At 43.2% G+C, this 15,824-nt stretch overlaps 1 protein-coding gene across 1 annotated transcript; it reads right to left on the reverse strand.

Moving 5' to 3' along the window:
• Positions 1-530: 530 nt before the first annotated feature.
• On the reverse strand, positions 531-4,889 carry LOC132885816 (CCN family member 3-like). Its single transcript, XM_060920333.1, has 5 exons — positions 4,836-4,889; positions 3,918-4,047; positions 1,601-1,855; positions 1,263-1,468; positions 531-830 (listed from the first exon to the last, which is right to left on the reverse strand). The coding sequence occupies exons 1-5, from the start codon at positions 4,887-4,889 to the stop codon at positions 531-533; spliced, it is 945 nt and encodes a 314-aa protein (XP_060776316.1).
• Positions 4,890-15,824: the final 10,935 nt, after the last annotated feature.

The raw sequence follows: 15,824 nt of genomic DNA on the forward strand, positions 1-15,824 counted from the left end.
GTGACCCTGTAGAACAGGATAAAGCGGCTACAGATAATGAGATGAGATGAGATCTGCACTTCTTCTGTGGACAGTTTGCGTTCACTGACAATAAAAATAACTCCTCGTTCTGAAGTCGTGGTGTCCGACATCATTTCAGCACAGACACCTGAAAGAACATGGACCTTTCATAAAATGATCAGACTGACGAAAATGTACGATGGCTCAACAGAGTGTTTCTGAAAGCTGTTTAATGTTTCATCACCTCTGCCTGAAAAACAGTGAATAAATTAAAACACACAAAACCTTTGTCGAGTTTCTGTTTTACAATCAGAATAAACACAGGAAAGTGTGACGCTTGAAGCAAAATTATTTAATTTTTAATAAACATGTAAGTCATGATCGATGATGGTGCCGTGACCATCACAGGATTTAAAGGGTTAATTTATTTTTTCCACTGGGATTTTTGGATCAAACCCCACTCCTGTCAGACTGATTCTCACTCGAAGCTGTAAAAGTGTCTCTTGTAAGTGTTTGCTCTTCACACGAGTTCAGCCAGTGAGGATGGCGGCGTCACTGGTCTCGCGTCTGTGTTGGGGTACCCGGTCCTCCACTGGGCAGTTATGGTGGCACACACACGTACGGATGAACATGACAGGTCTCTTGATGGTGGTTCCGTTCGGGCAGCGGAACCTCACGGGTGCCGTCTTGGTGGCGTGCGGCGTACAGCAGCGAGCGTCTGAACACCGACCACAGAAACGAGGACGAAATGCCTGCACGCTCGAGCAGTTCCTGAAGGTGAAGTGGACAGGTTTGGGGCTCTGCGTTGTCCTGAGACACGTCCCGACTTTCTGTGGGGGAACAGGAACGTGAAACGAACCTCCTGATAACTTCATCAGCACATTACATTTAGTATCATGTAGATTTTCATGATGCACCAACAAGTGTTAAAAAACAAAGGAACAAAAAAAGAAAGTAGTTTCATGTGGATTTGAAATGATGCACTCAACGCAAGCATTCTGATTAAGTAAACATAAAAAAGTTAATTTGATGGAAAAGCGTTTTCCCCCCCTAATTTTCACACAGCAAAAGAGACGATGAAATCACTTTTGCTTGATGCCACCCTTTCATAACTGAACCCTCAGGATACCGGGTAATGTTCCCCCTCAACCATCCAAAATGGTTTTACCTTTTTGTTATTATTTTTTTGAAGTTTCATTGAGTGCAAAATCTGGACATGCAGAAAGCTCATTCGACCCCTCACCCATCTGGATATTTTGTACCTGAGGGTCTGCTTGCTCTTTGAGGGCGTCGCAGGGACGCACCATACACAAGCGGCTCTGTTTCACCATCTCACAGTGCCGATTCTGATTGGTCACCCGTGTGGACACGCCCATACCACAGGAACGGGAGCATGCGCTCCACTCTGTTGTCTGCTCCATGCATTCCATGCTGGGATCAAAGCCCAGTGTCTCCTCCTGTCTGTATGCTGAGATTCACAACAACACACTTAAAAAGTCACTTTAAACCATTACAAATTATCGATATAGAATTAACTGGGTGAATAAAAATGGTCTCGATCCTCTATCCAGCATCCTTATTGAAGATACCAGGAGCTCACCTGCCATGGCGAAGCCCCCCAGCACGCTGACCTCGGCCTGTGCGTCACACACCCACTTTTCACAGCATTCTCCTGGAACCTGCACCTTACGGGGAACCGGACAGTCCGGACCCGGGAGCATCACGTCCAGGTTACAGCGAGGGACGCAGCTGATCTGCCCATCGTGACACACGCACTTGTAACTGCAGGTCGGGAAAAATGTCTCTCCATTGGGGTACACAGAGTTTCCCAGGACACAGGAGTTTGCATTAGGTGCTGCTCAGGAGATAAACAGAGCACAGAGTTTCACAAGGTTTGTCTGTGATGTTCAGTACAAACTGGAACCTGAACCAGCCCTCAACCCAAACCCCTCCCCAAATTCAGCCCCAAACCAGTCCCTGAACCAGACCCCAAACCAAACAAGCCAGACCTTCAGCCAAAACCCAAAGCAGTCCCTAAATCAATTCCACAATCAAACCCCATCCAGATTTAAAAAATAACCCTGAACCAAACCCCAAAATGAACCTAAACCAGACAGCAAGCAAGACCCCAAACCAAATCAAACACCAAACCACTCCTTCCACTAAACTCCAAACCTAACTACAAAGCAAACTTAACCAAGTCCCAAAACAGACCACAAACCAAACCCCAAACAAGTCCTCAAACCAAACCACAAAAACTATAAAACTGACTGAAAACCAAATCCCAAATCAGACCACAAGTCAAGCCACAATCCAAACTTCAAACAAAACCCCAAACTAAACTCGAAACCAAACACCAAAATCTGAACCAAACACCAAACCAAACTTGAAACTAAACCCTAAACCAAACCAGAAACCAAAGCACAAACCAAACCCTAAACCCAAACCAAGCTCAAAACCAAAACAGAAACCAAACCCCAAACCAAACTTGAAACCAAAACAGAAACCAAACTCCAAACCAAACTTAAAACCAAACCACAAACCAAAATTTTAACCAAACTCAAAACCAAACCAAAGCGCAAACAAAACCCCAAACCCAACCCAAAATCAAACTCTCAGCCAAACTCAAAAGTAAACCACAACCCAAACTCTAAACCAAACTCTAAATTAAACCCCAAACCAAACAACACGCCAAACCAAACTCTCAACCAAACTCTAAACCCAATCCAAAGCCAAACTCGAAACCAAAAATCACAAACCAAACTCGAAATCAAACCAGACACTAAACCTTAAGGCCCGGTCCCACTGCACTTACGGATGCAAAGAGGATGTAAAACGTAAAAAAATCTTTGCCATCCGTTGGAAAACGCTATGCATCCGTTGTGTACTCATTGCATACGTGCTTCATACGCTCTATCCATCGAGCATCCGTCCACTGTGATTTCATCCGCGCAAAAAGTTTTGAGCTGCACAAAACTTTTAGAACGGATGAACTTTCCACCATGTATGATGTAAATCCGCGACATATACGAGCAACAAACGTTCTATGTCCTTTATCATCCGTTAAACGTCTGCTGTATCCTCTCTGCATCCTCTGGGCATCCTCGCAACTCACATCCGCTGCAGCTGAAAACGGAAAGAGGGAGGAAAGATAAGGTACATGAAACGTCTATTCATCGTTAGTAGCACGGAAATAGAAAGGATGTAAGCGTATGCATCTCGTATATAAAGTATTCAAAACGGACGAAGCGTTTATATCTGGGATGTATCTTGTATATTTAGGATGTCTGGAGTATGTCTAGAGTATGTAGAAGGACACCTAGCGCAGTGAACGGTCTGCATCCGATATACATCCGCGCAACATCCCCTTTGTTTCCGTTAGGCGTACGTGATGCATCCCCTTCATCCGCTATGCATCCGCTCTTTCTGCTATGCGTCTGCTTCTCAGTTATCACCGGTAACCCCTTCGGAGCTGTCATCCACTTCCATCCGCTTTCATCCGCTAGGCTTCCTATGAACATGCGTTTAACATCCCCGCTATATACTACCCACGTCCGTTCTTTTCCGTTCTGTTTTCGCCAATTTTGTCCATTTCTGGAGCGGATGAAAATGGATAGAGCCACCCCCGAAATTTTGCTCGTCCGCTGTGTCCTTTTTGCATACGTTTTGTGTCCATCGGCCAGTGGGACCGGGCCTTTAGACCTTACTTCCAACAAAATGTAAATCAAACCTGAGAACAGGTCTTTATCCAAACCTCAAAAACTAACTCTAAATCGCTGCACTAATCGAACAGCAGTTTCAACTCCCAAACCAAAACAACATCCAATCGCACACCCACATCAAACCCTAAAGCACACCCCAAACTCTAAACCACACCCCACACCAGACCTCAGGTGGGCCTCAAACCTCACACTCACCAGCACACACTCCCGTCCTGTTCTGTGTTCCTCCCACGTAGCGACACCGGAGCCCCTTCCTGCACGGTTCTGTGTGTGAACACGGTTCCCCTCTGTGTCTCACACACATCACTGCACAGAAGAACAGAACCTGTGCGGAGAACACAGAGCTCAGCAAAGGAAATCCAACACCTTTACAAATGCTGCGTCGCCACCACGGCCCGAAGTGCCAAAGATTTCAAAGTGAAGTCAGTGTGTGAAGCAGACGCTCGTGAGCAGAGACTGATTACAGCTAGAGTTTATTCATTCGGAAGGTGTTAGCAAGCGAATGAGGGCCAACCAAAATGTCACCGCAAAACTAAAAAATTAGCAACCATTTCAAATTAAATCCATTTATGACTGAATAAACGACAAACTGAACAATGCTGCTGTGATCATGGCGAGTTCTCTGTTGCTTGTACGCTAACTGTAGAGGAGTGTGCTGGATGTGGCGCTAATGCAAATGCTAACAAAAGCATTATTTATCGGTTACTTTAGCGGTACTTTCTGACTGAACCCTCAGTCAGGAGTTCTTTTAATCAAAATGCTCAAAAGTTTACACCCCTTTTCACCTGCTGGAGTGAATTCATTTGAATTTGCCAAATTACAGTATGTTTCTAATTACTTTAAGTCTTATGGAAGTGAAGAAAAGTTCAAAGTGCGCTCATCTGCCCAAAACAAGAAAATATGTGGAAGAAAAATAACATCAAAAAGTTCAAAAGAGGCCAACATTTTATCATTGTGTTTGTTTCATGACATAATGTTCACCAGTGAAGGAACATCTGGAAGACCAAGCATACCATAAACGGAAAGGGTCGACAAATTTTGCACTCAGTGGTATAAAGTCAATAATTCATGCATCAACCTTCATGTTTAAAAAAAAACCCACAAAACACTCACCTGTGCACAGATGGACAGAGAAACGTCCTTCTTCATGAACTTACTGCTGAACATCTTCAGTGTGTGTCCTGGCCTTGTTGAAGCTGCCGTTCTGCTGAGCTCCGCCTCTCCTCCGACACAGTTATACACCGACTCACAAAAAAGATGAGTAAAGAAAGAGTGGAAAGTGGGTGTGGTTTGCCAGGGTTCCCAACCAGCTGATTGGACAGCAATGCATTCGCAGGTCACATTTTACTGCCAAAGAAAATGCAAAACCTCTTGACCCCCCCCCACACACACACACACACGGAGGGTTTGTCTGCAGGAATGTGTGCACACTAAAGCCCAGGAGAACTTTAACAAGGCGCTCGAATTGAGATGAACGACGAACGGACAGAGCCAAGGCTTCGAACGATCTTTCAGAAGGTAACATTTCAACCAACTGATTATTGTCTCTGACAACACAGCGCTGGTGCATTCTGGACTCTGATTGGTCAGAAGGTGACGATAAATTTTCTCGATTAATGCACTTTTTCGAATACGTTATCGTTTCTATAGTAACGGCTCATTCACAGGGACGGGTCCAGTGAACGCTCCACGTAAACAGATGAATAAAATCGTTGACATGGTGAAAGTTTTCTGTGAGGAGAAGTGTGTGTGTGTGTGTGTGTGTGTGTGTAAAATGTTTCTGGAAGGAGTCTCCAGTGTCAGCGATGGAAACGATTATCTTCTTCTTCTTCCTCTTCGTTGCAGTTTCTCAGTCACATGATGGAAAAAGCTGCGATTTTGTTTTTTGTCTCATTAACTTGAAGAGAGAATAAAGAGACTCTGGTGAGGGAACGAGTGTTTATAGCTGTGATACCGTCAGTGAGAACAGGAACTCACTTGTTTCACCAAAGTTCCACAGCATTACATGTAACAATCAGTAGATAAAAATGGATGATGTTCTTTAAATGGGTTAAAAAAATTGAATGATCAGTAAATTGCTGTGGTGCCAGAGGAATAAAACACTTGGGGACGTGATAATCAGGGTGATAATACAACCACCACCCCTCCATCCCTCCCTCCCTCCCTCTGTCTCTCTCTCTCTCTCTCTCTCTCACACACACAGAGTCTTTATCAGTTTCTCAATAATTAACACCTGTTATTCTCTCCACGTTCACTGGATATGAGCAGTTGCATGCTCTGATTGGCTACTCTACTACTAGGATATCAGCTCATATACCGTGAGTAGAGAAAAACAAAATGGCGGAGTGTGTTGCTGAACCAAATGAATAAAAACTCTACTCGAAAATAAAACCCCAAAAATCATTTTTAAGTATTTAAAAGAAACAGAAATAGCTAAAAGAATATAGTTTTTTTTCTCTCCCCATTATCTCCTGTTCCACACTCCAGCCCAGTCGGTGGCAGTAATGCACCTTTAAGTTGGTTTGCCAACTGCCAATAAAAAACCTTCAAGAAGAAGAAGAAAACCCCCAAAATACAAAAAAAGCAACAAAATATGGAATAAAAGTATTTGATGGGAACATATGTTTTTATTTTTCAAGAATTATTATTCTTGCATTTTTCGCAAATTGCTCCTGTCATTTCACCGGTTTGTTTACATTCTAAGTGGAAATGATTTTGTCGGACGTTTTGTATGAAGTTTTTATTTCTCGAATTTGCAAGAAATAAAAATAAAAATGCTCTGTTTCTCAAAATCCAGTGAATATGGATAGAATAAAATAGTTATTCCACTCAATCTCGTCGTACACGGATTATAGACAACTCGGTGCTACGCGCCTCGTCACCTATCAGCTCATGTACGAGTTGATTTTGTGGAATAACTGTTAAATATCTGACACGGCTTCATGAAGAGCGCTGAAATCTGTTTTCAGAAGCTGAATGGAGAAATTACGTTCGTCTTTCGCAGACCTGATTGCTCGCTCCAAGTCTGACACGATTCCACATGACTGATGGCTCACTAAAGGCCTGTTACACATCAGCAGGGGCAAAGAAAGAGCAAAGAGTCAACAGAGCTGTTAGCAGAACACACACACACACACACACACACACAGATGTGCTGTTGAACATTTCTCAGGTTTTAGTGTGAAACGATTTGACAAGTTGTGGATCACGTCCAGGGCTGTAATTTAAACAGCACTAAAGCTGCTCTAATCCCTACACACACATCTCCTGGCAGCAGAAGACTCAACACACACACACACACACACACACACACACACACACACTAACCAGTAAAATCTAATATGCTACAGATATGCTATAAAAATGTATAAATAATTAACTCCACTTTGTTGCGGATTCATCTCATTATCTGTAGCCGCTTTATCCTGTTCTACAGGGTCGCAGGCGAGCTGGATCCTATCCCAGCTGACTACGGGCGAAAGGCGGGGTTCACCCTGGACAAGTCGCCAGGTCATCACAGGGCTGACACATAGACACAGACAACCATTCACACCTACGCTCAATTTAGAGTCACCAGTTAACCTAACCTGCATGTCTTTGGACTGTGGGGGAAACCGGAGCACCCGGAGGAAACCCACGCGGACACAGGGAGAACATGCAAACTCCACACAGAAAGGCCCTCGCCGGCCACGGGGCTCGAACCCGGACCTTCTTGCTGTGAGGCGACGGCACTAACCACTACACCACCGTGCCACCCTGTTGCGGATTCTGATGATATAAATTTTGTTCTTTTTTTTCATTAATTCACGCAAATTTAAAACAGATTCCATAACTCTTTCTGCAAAACTGATTTATGGGTGGAGCTATGTATGAGCTTGTCTTGTGATGTCGCAACATGACTCCATAGCTTTGGTTTCACTGCATTCGTCAAGTCGAGTTTATTTGTATAGCTCTTTTAACAATAAACATTGTCGCAAAGCAGCTTTACAGAATTTGAACGACTTAAAACATGAGCTAATTTTATCCCTAATCTATCCCCGCTGATGAAGCCTGTGGCGACGGTGGCAAGGAAAAACTCCCTCAGACGACATGAGGAAGAAACCTCGAGAGGAACCAGACTCAAAAGGGAACCCATCCTCATTTGGGCAACAACAGACAGCATGACTATAACATTAACAGTCCTAACATAGCTGCGTTGATGCTATAAACCCCCACCGACGGGAACCCGAGCGCAAAACCGTTCACGACAACCGCAGTCCTAAAGTCAGCAAGTCAACCGCAGTCCCAAAGTCAGCAAGTCAACCGCAGTCCCAAAGTCAGCAAGCATTAGTAATGTTTGGGCTTTTAGTGAGAGCATGAAGACATGGGGGTGTGTTTAATTTGCATACTCATGGATATTCATCAAAACTTTCATTTTATTGAGGTGGATGGTGCAAAGATGTTTCTCGCACAGTTTCAGTCATTTTGTTTGAGCAGTAAAAGACATTTTCAATGAATAATTCAAGGAACAAAGAGTGATTTTTAATTATCATGACATTTCAGCTTGATGTTTTTGACTGGTTTGGATCGACATTTCATACAAATACGATCTAGTTTGGAGTATTATTTAAATCATTAATACAGCCATAAAAAAATCATTAAAAGTGTTAAAGAGTGGAAACAGACTCTTTATGCACCGTATACAACAAGAAACTGCGATGAAGAAAATGAGTGAAAAATGAGAGTGTGAAATGCAAACCGAGACGGATGAGCAGAGGTGGACAGTCACGAAGTACATTTACTGAAGTACACTTTTTGAGTATCTGTACTTTACTTGAGTATCATTTTTTTTGGAAACTTATGACTTAAACTTCCTTACATTTGAACGGCAAATGTTGTAGCTTTCACTCCACTCCATTTCTATCAAGGTCCTCGTTACTCATTACCATGAAGTGGCTTTGAAAGTGGATGTTTTTCTTTGATAAAACGTGATTGGGTTTTTTGGGTTTTTTTTTTGTTTTTGCAGGTGACACTGAGAGTCGATCGGTAATCACGAGGGTCACGTCACATCCATAAACTGTATAAAATCAAGTTTAGTGATTTCTCAGCAGCATTATTTGAATACGATCAGTTGATGACGGAACAGAAGGAAATGGTTCTTCTGGGGAACGCACACACTCATGGCCGTACCTTGAATCCATGCTTCAGTCTTCTGAAAGGATTAAAGATTCATTTCATTTTAAATGTTTGCTTTGTTTGCCGAAAACGAACCACATCACGGCCTCCAAAAACTCGCCGTCCGACCTGCAGAAGCACATTGATGTATGTAAACGTTTAATTCCAAGAGAAAGCTTGCAACAAAGTTGTCTGTGCTTTTAGAGCTACCGATAACATTGCAATAGCTGTGCAGTCTGGTTTGTCACATGACTTTCTATGGATTTTCCCACCAAGCTGCCATCGCCTTATCCACAGCTAACGTTAACACATCTCATCTCATCTCATCTCATCTCATCTCATCTCATCTCATCTCATCTCATTATCTGTAGCTGCTTTATCCTGTTCTACAGGGTCGCAGGCGAACTGGAGCCTATCCCAGCTGACTACGGGCGAAAGGCGGGGTTCATCCTGGACGTTAACACATAGCTAGTTAAATTGGACACTGTTCGTAAGCATGAAAAAAATGGAGTTACGCTAACATGAATAACATTAACTTATCTGAAGTCCTTTCAGAAATGTTTTAGCATCATATTGCCAAATAAACAAAATGTAGAAATCTGTGTGTAAAGGTGTTTATTCTACAGGTTCTACAAGTTAGTCAGTAAATCCAGTAGGTTGCTTCAGAAGCATTAGGTTTTGTAAGCGTTGTGGCAATAATACAACGATGCGTTGACAGAAAATTTACTTTTCGTACTCAAGTATTTTTAAAATCAAGTACTTCGGTACTTTAACTTAAGTAAAAATTTGACTGGACAACTTTCACTTGTATCAGAGTCACATTTGACCAGTGGGATCTGGACTTTGACTGAAGTAATGAAGTCGGGTTCTTTGTCCACCTTTGCCGATTTTATATTTAGTGTTTGTTTCGCGTTGAGACTGCGTGCTCTCAAGAAAGAGAAAGTTTGGGGTTGACCTGGAGCTGGAACAGAGGTGACAACAGGGAGAGTTCAGGAGATGAAGCTGTGCCACGGCAGGTTCAGATGATATTTCAGGATGACATCGGGGTGGCGCGGTGGTGTAGGGGTTTGCACTGTCGCCTCACAGCAAGAAGGTTCTGGGTTTGAGCCCAGCAGCCGACAGGGGCCTTTCTGTGCGGAGTTTGCATGTTCTCCCCGTGTCTGTGTGGGTTTCCTCCGGGTGCTCTGGTTTCCCCCACAGTCCAAAGACATGCAGGTTAGGCTAACATGGGGCAGCCAGGGCCTGAGGTTGGGCTGAAGTGCCCTTGAGCAACTAGGGACCGAACCCACAACTGCCCCCCGGGCGCTGTAGCATCGCTTTCCACTGCTTGAGGTATGTGTGGTGCTCATTGCTCACTTGTGTGTGTTCACTGCTTCAGATGGGTGATTAAGTCCGTGCTTGAGTGTACGTGTGACAAATAAAGGCTGCTTCTTCTTCTTCCGTGGTGGAGTGTGAGGATCTCAGGAAACTACATACAAACTACAGAGAACCCGCTGATCCTGAACAACGCCTGATGGACAGAAACATTCACTGTTTTCTGATAAAATGTCCCTCTGTTCTTTGCAGCAGCAGAAATGAACTTCAGGTCATTTTCACATCTGAAATTTCACAACAAACAAAACGGATCCATATTTACTTTTCAGTTTTTACCTGCGTGATTTCGTGTGAGGGTGGCACGGTCGTGTAGTGGTTAGCGCTGTCGCCTCACAGCAAGAAGGTCCTGGGTTCGAGCCCCGTGGCCGGTGAGGGCCTTTCTGTGCGGAGTTTGCATGTTCTCCCCGTGTCCGCGTGGGTTTCCTCCGGGTGCTCCGGTTTCCCCCACAGTCCAAAGACATGCAGGTTAGGTTAACTGGTGACTCTAAATTGAGCGTAGGTGTGAATGTGAGTGTGAATGGTTGTCTGTGTCTATGTGTCAGCCCTGTGATGACCTGGTGACTTGTCCAGGGTGAACCCCGCCTTTCGCCCGTAGTCAGCTGGGATAGGATCCAGCTTGCCTGCGACCCTGTAGAACAGGATAAAGCGGCTAGAGATAATGAATGAGATGAGATTTCGTGTGAATATTTTGTCTGAATATTCAGGCTCGGTGTGTAAAGACCTGAAGACTTACAACCTGAACAAGCACCAAAGCTTTTAAAACAACTTCTACAGACGGTCAAATACTGGAGATTAAAAATAAAAAGCAACTTGAAATTATTTACAACAAACTAATACTCAAAAATGACGAACTTGACTTTTCATTGTTTAGAATATTTAAACATTTATAAATTTTGTCAACTTGTTGTTAAGCTGGTAAAGTGAAGAATTTGTGCATGCAGGGAAGGTTAAAAAGAAAAGAAGGGTTCAGATGTCCAGGATTATTTTAGTCCTGTACAATATTTCATTAGGGAAATGTTATCCTGATATTTGATTTATGATTGTGGAAGAGTGTCACTAGAGTAAAATATACAAATCATTACAATAACAAACCGTGAAGTTACACTCCGCTCTGGAACACATTAAATAAGTTTAAATGAAAAGTGAGTGAGAAAAGACTGTGGTGTAAACGTTCCTGATGTATCCCACACTGCACCACGATCAGCAGGTCGCCAAACAGCATTGTGGGTCACAAAAACATGGTGATGAAAGACATTTAAAACAAAAACACTTCTTTCTACAATCAATCTCGGAATGTCATGTTAATGATAAACATTATAAATATTGACATGCCGGTTGCTTCGAGTGGATTTTTCCTTTCAGAGAAAAGCTCCAGGGTTTGTCGAGCTCAGAATCAGTGAATAATTAAAAGGTTTCAGCTGAACGTTTCTCCGAGAGGAAATCAGGCTGGATTTTGGAGGATTCCTGTCACCGCTGGCTAACCCGGAGACGCGCACTTCGCTTTCCATTATGTTCCGAGGGAGGAATTTTATTTGCTGCTGATCAGAGTAGAAATGGTCCTTATTTTGGGCCGTGCTACAAAAACGGTTTAATAGGCCGTGTCTTTTGGCGAGATTTGGCCCTTTACTTTGAGGTCACGTCAGGGCAATTTATTATTCAGCTACAAGGATGTTTGTAACGGCTTATTAGAGAGTTCTGTTCTGAAATCAAGTCCGGATCTGGGTTTTTATTCCCTCATTCTGAATTACTGTCAGCTATGAGATTTTATTTATCAGGTCACGTCGACTTTCTTTGTTTTTCCCATGTTACTGTGAAGAACAGAAAATAAGAAAACACTGAGAGTTCAGGATTCGAAAGCTGGTTTCAGCTTGTTGAGGAAAATACTCGTTAAAAGCTTCGCTGCTGTTTGTTTGTTTGTTTGTTTGTTTGTTTTTCAAACCGGATTTGGATTAAATGGATGACAGACGGATCTGTGATGGTGTGTGTGTTAACCTTTATGCTATCTTGGGACGTACTTTAGACCGAATGTCAACACTGAAAACTCATAATGATCAGATCCAAAGAGTTTATTCACACTGCAATCACATTCACCTTCACATCCACACTGGTTACTATGGTAACGATGCAGGACATGCATTTACAGATCAACATTCTTTAAAAAAATTTTTTACGTCCAAATTCAAACTTAAAACATAACCGAGTGAACATTACCAGTTTTCAGAAGACTTGAACATCTCAAACAGATTCACTATCGATGCTCACGACATGGGATGGAGCACAAAACCACTGTGGGTCCGGCGTTGAGCACATTTCAAATTAAGCCACATACTGATGAAAACATTGTTCACACTTACTGGTCAAACTGAGTCGTAACATGGTACTTTTTTTAACAGGTCTACATCAGAGAAAGGTATTTATGACGATATGATCGATTATGACTGGTTGGTGTAGAAGGTGATGGTGATGGAGAACCTACAGTAGAAGATCCCTGATGTTCGATGACGTGTCCAGTCAACGTAGCAGATGAAAGCTTCTGAACACATCACATTTATTCGTTAAATGTCAGTCTTTAACCATTGACGAGAATCACAACCATCACTACCACTCCGAACCCTAACTCCAGACAAGTTCTAAAGGTGGCAGATCTTCAACATCTGGCACTGTTATCTCAAAATAGCTCCATGTCTTCAGTAGCTGTTGATGGTGATCTCAGCATGACTCTGACGTTTATGTTTTCACTTCACGGTGTTCCTGACATTCATACAGAAACAAAACCTGCTGAATTTATGAGGCAAATATACTCTGCCTCCTGCTTTCACATGGAAACTGACAGATGTTCATAGAGGGTGATGATTGCTCCTCAGCAGGATAAACCTCTGAAAATTTGGAGATTGTGCTGTGGAGAGCATCCTGACCTGCTGGACCATCACTATGTGGTTCAGCAGCTGCTCCGGTCAGGACAGGAAGGTTCTGCAGCAGGTGATCAAGCTGGCCAAGAAGATTCCAGGGACTGACCTCCACCTTCATGCAGATTATCAATGACAGGAGGGTCTGCAGATTGGCAAGCGGTGAGATCAAATCCCACATGCCCTCTGTTCCATCTCCTGGACTCTTGCAGGAGGTACTGGAGTATGGGTCCCAGGACATCCTCCACCCACAGGGCATCAGACTCCTCAAGAACCTTTTACCACTCCCACCTGGGATCCTCCCTCACAGATGGTGTGAAGCTGTTCCACTGCACACACACTTTACTGTACACACTGGACTCTTTAAGAAGCACACACACACACACACACACACACTCCACTTGGGCAGTGGCATAGACTTGAACCGTAACGTTTTCTCAGTCTATAATTCTCTCTCTTGTGTTCAAACCTACTTTACTGCTGATAGTTTTATCAGTCGTCTGTACTCTGATCCATACGTTGGTCCGTTCTCTGGTATGGACCCCGTTTTGTCCTCTGATCTGTACTTTGGTCCATACTCTTGTCCGTACTCTGATCTGCTCAGTGATCTCTACCTTGGTCTGTACTCTGGTCCAGATATGAAACTTTGAGCTTCACCTGCAACAGAGTTCTGTCACTCTCTTAGGAGGACAGTGGCTCCTTGGCTGCTTGACTCTTTGTTGTGAGCATGAGTACTCTGGCTGAATTTGTTCCGTGTCTCAATTTTGAAATCTCTCCACCAGTCATCTCTTGGCGCAAAAATCCCTTCTTGCTCTTTCCAAAATTTCTCAATTTAATTGATGACCATTATTTTAATTGGAATTATCTTCCTGATTGATGCTGCTGCTTGTAAATGGAGGTGTGATCTGAGAAGCTTCTGATCGTGGACTCTCTGATGGCCCTGGACTGTGGAGCACAATAACACCAGCACATGGAATGTTGCACCTGAACTACATCAGTGTTTGTGTTCGTTCTCGTCATTCTCCTCTGTATGGATGATGCTGGAATGTGCTACTCTCCAAGGAGAAGTTCTGAAATGTTCCAGGCACTCTGAGAAAGTGTGGTTTGGAAGTGAGGTTAAGATTTACAGCTCTTCTCCTGTTTGGTCTTTGCTCAGTTTGCTGCTGTGATGAAAACTGGGAGCATTGGTGTTCAGATTTATGGCGGGTGTCCTGACAGCGCTCTGGTGCCAATGTGCTACATAAATCAGCGCTGGCCCAAAAAGCCTCTGATGTTCTTGGCTGTTCCAAGTGATTTGCAAAGAAATACAGAATGGTGGTCCAGTCTTTATTTTGGTGGAGGCTCTCTGTTTGAAAGGAGAGCTCCAGGCCAAAACCAATGGATGTAAAATAGAAATGTGGTCTGAGCAGGACATGGTATACAGTCTTAACCCGTGACACTTGGCAGTGTTCGGGGACATTCTTGTTTTTTTCAATTTCACATCTGGAAAGTCGCACTTCAGACAGCAATCAGGTTTGTGTTTTGGAGAATTATCAGAACTGCCAAAGCCACAGTGGTTTCCAGAAGAGCTCAACACTAATAAAAGCTGAAACAGAAGCTTCTTGTTTGGCTCCTGTGGAACATCTCGAGTGGTGAATGTAGTCAGCTACATGTCCCTGGTGAATTATCACTGTGTAAGCTCTGGGATTAGCTTGCCGCTTGTAAACTTTACAGTTTAACTCCTTTTCTGATAGTGTCCTAGCCACACCCACTGATCTGTACTCTCACCTGTGCATCGTCTGTTTCACCTCTGTGAAGTTTATTCATAAAAATGACAAAAACTCCTGATTTTTTCTTGATGATGAAAAAAATGAATGATTTTACTGATTATAGACTGGAAGCAATTCTTAACTGTCATGACAGGAAGCAGGTGATGGAGATGGATGCAAACTCAGACCGAAGTCACACATGAACAAACAAACTGCACCATTAAGAGCAAAACAAGAAACATGATTGTGAGCTGCACAACACAGGCATTGAATTAAAGTGAGAAAACAAACATTACCAACCACGTCACTTTCCACACAAACATCAGTTAAACTGACTCAGGGCAGGATCGACAAATCACCAGCATGAACTCTTGCGGCGTCCGTGTCCACACGCTGCAGTGAGAGACACAGTCCAGAAACAGAAGCCGAAGGTTTCGCTCGAATGCGCCATTCAACACCGACATGATATTAAAGCTGTACTGCCTTTCACATTTTCAAGTGTAGGTCATAAAAAGAATTTTCCCGACACCCAATTATTTTTGTTTAGTGACTGAAAGCTACTGAATTCAAATCATAGATTTCCAATTTTATTAGTTGTTTTAAATAGAACAATTAATGAATTTATCTCCACGTGGCCCGAAATTCTCCGCTATTTTTTCCTGCTTCACCATGACCCAATACAAGATACTATGTCATGCATCATGTGGTGGGCTTTCCCCGTTCACGCAAGGCATTGTGGGATACAAATTTGAAACAGGAGAGAAAAATGGAGGACGTGAATGTGCGAATGAAACGTGAAAGAGCGACTACAGTAACGGAAAGAAAGCAAGAAGAAAAGACGTTATGTTATATACGAAGGAAAGGAAACGCAGGACCAAACTAATAAATATGGGCGCTCAGCGAGCACCTCGGTGTGATCA

Source organism: Neoarius graeffei, chromosome 5 (genome assembly GCF_027579695.1).
Source record: "Neoarius graeffei isolate fNeoGra1 chromosome 5, fNeoGra1.pri, whole genome shotgun sequence".
In the NCBI taxonomy this organism is placed as follows: Eukaryota; Metazoa; Chordata; class Actinopteri; order Siluriformes; family Ariidae; genus Neoarius; species Neoarius graeffei.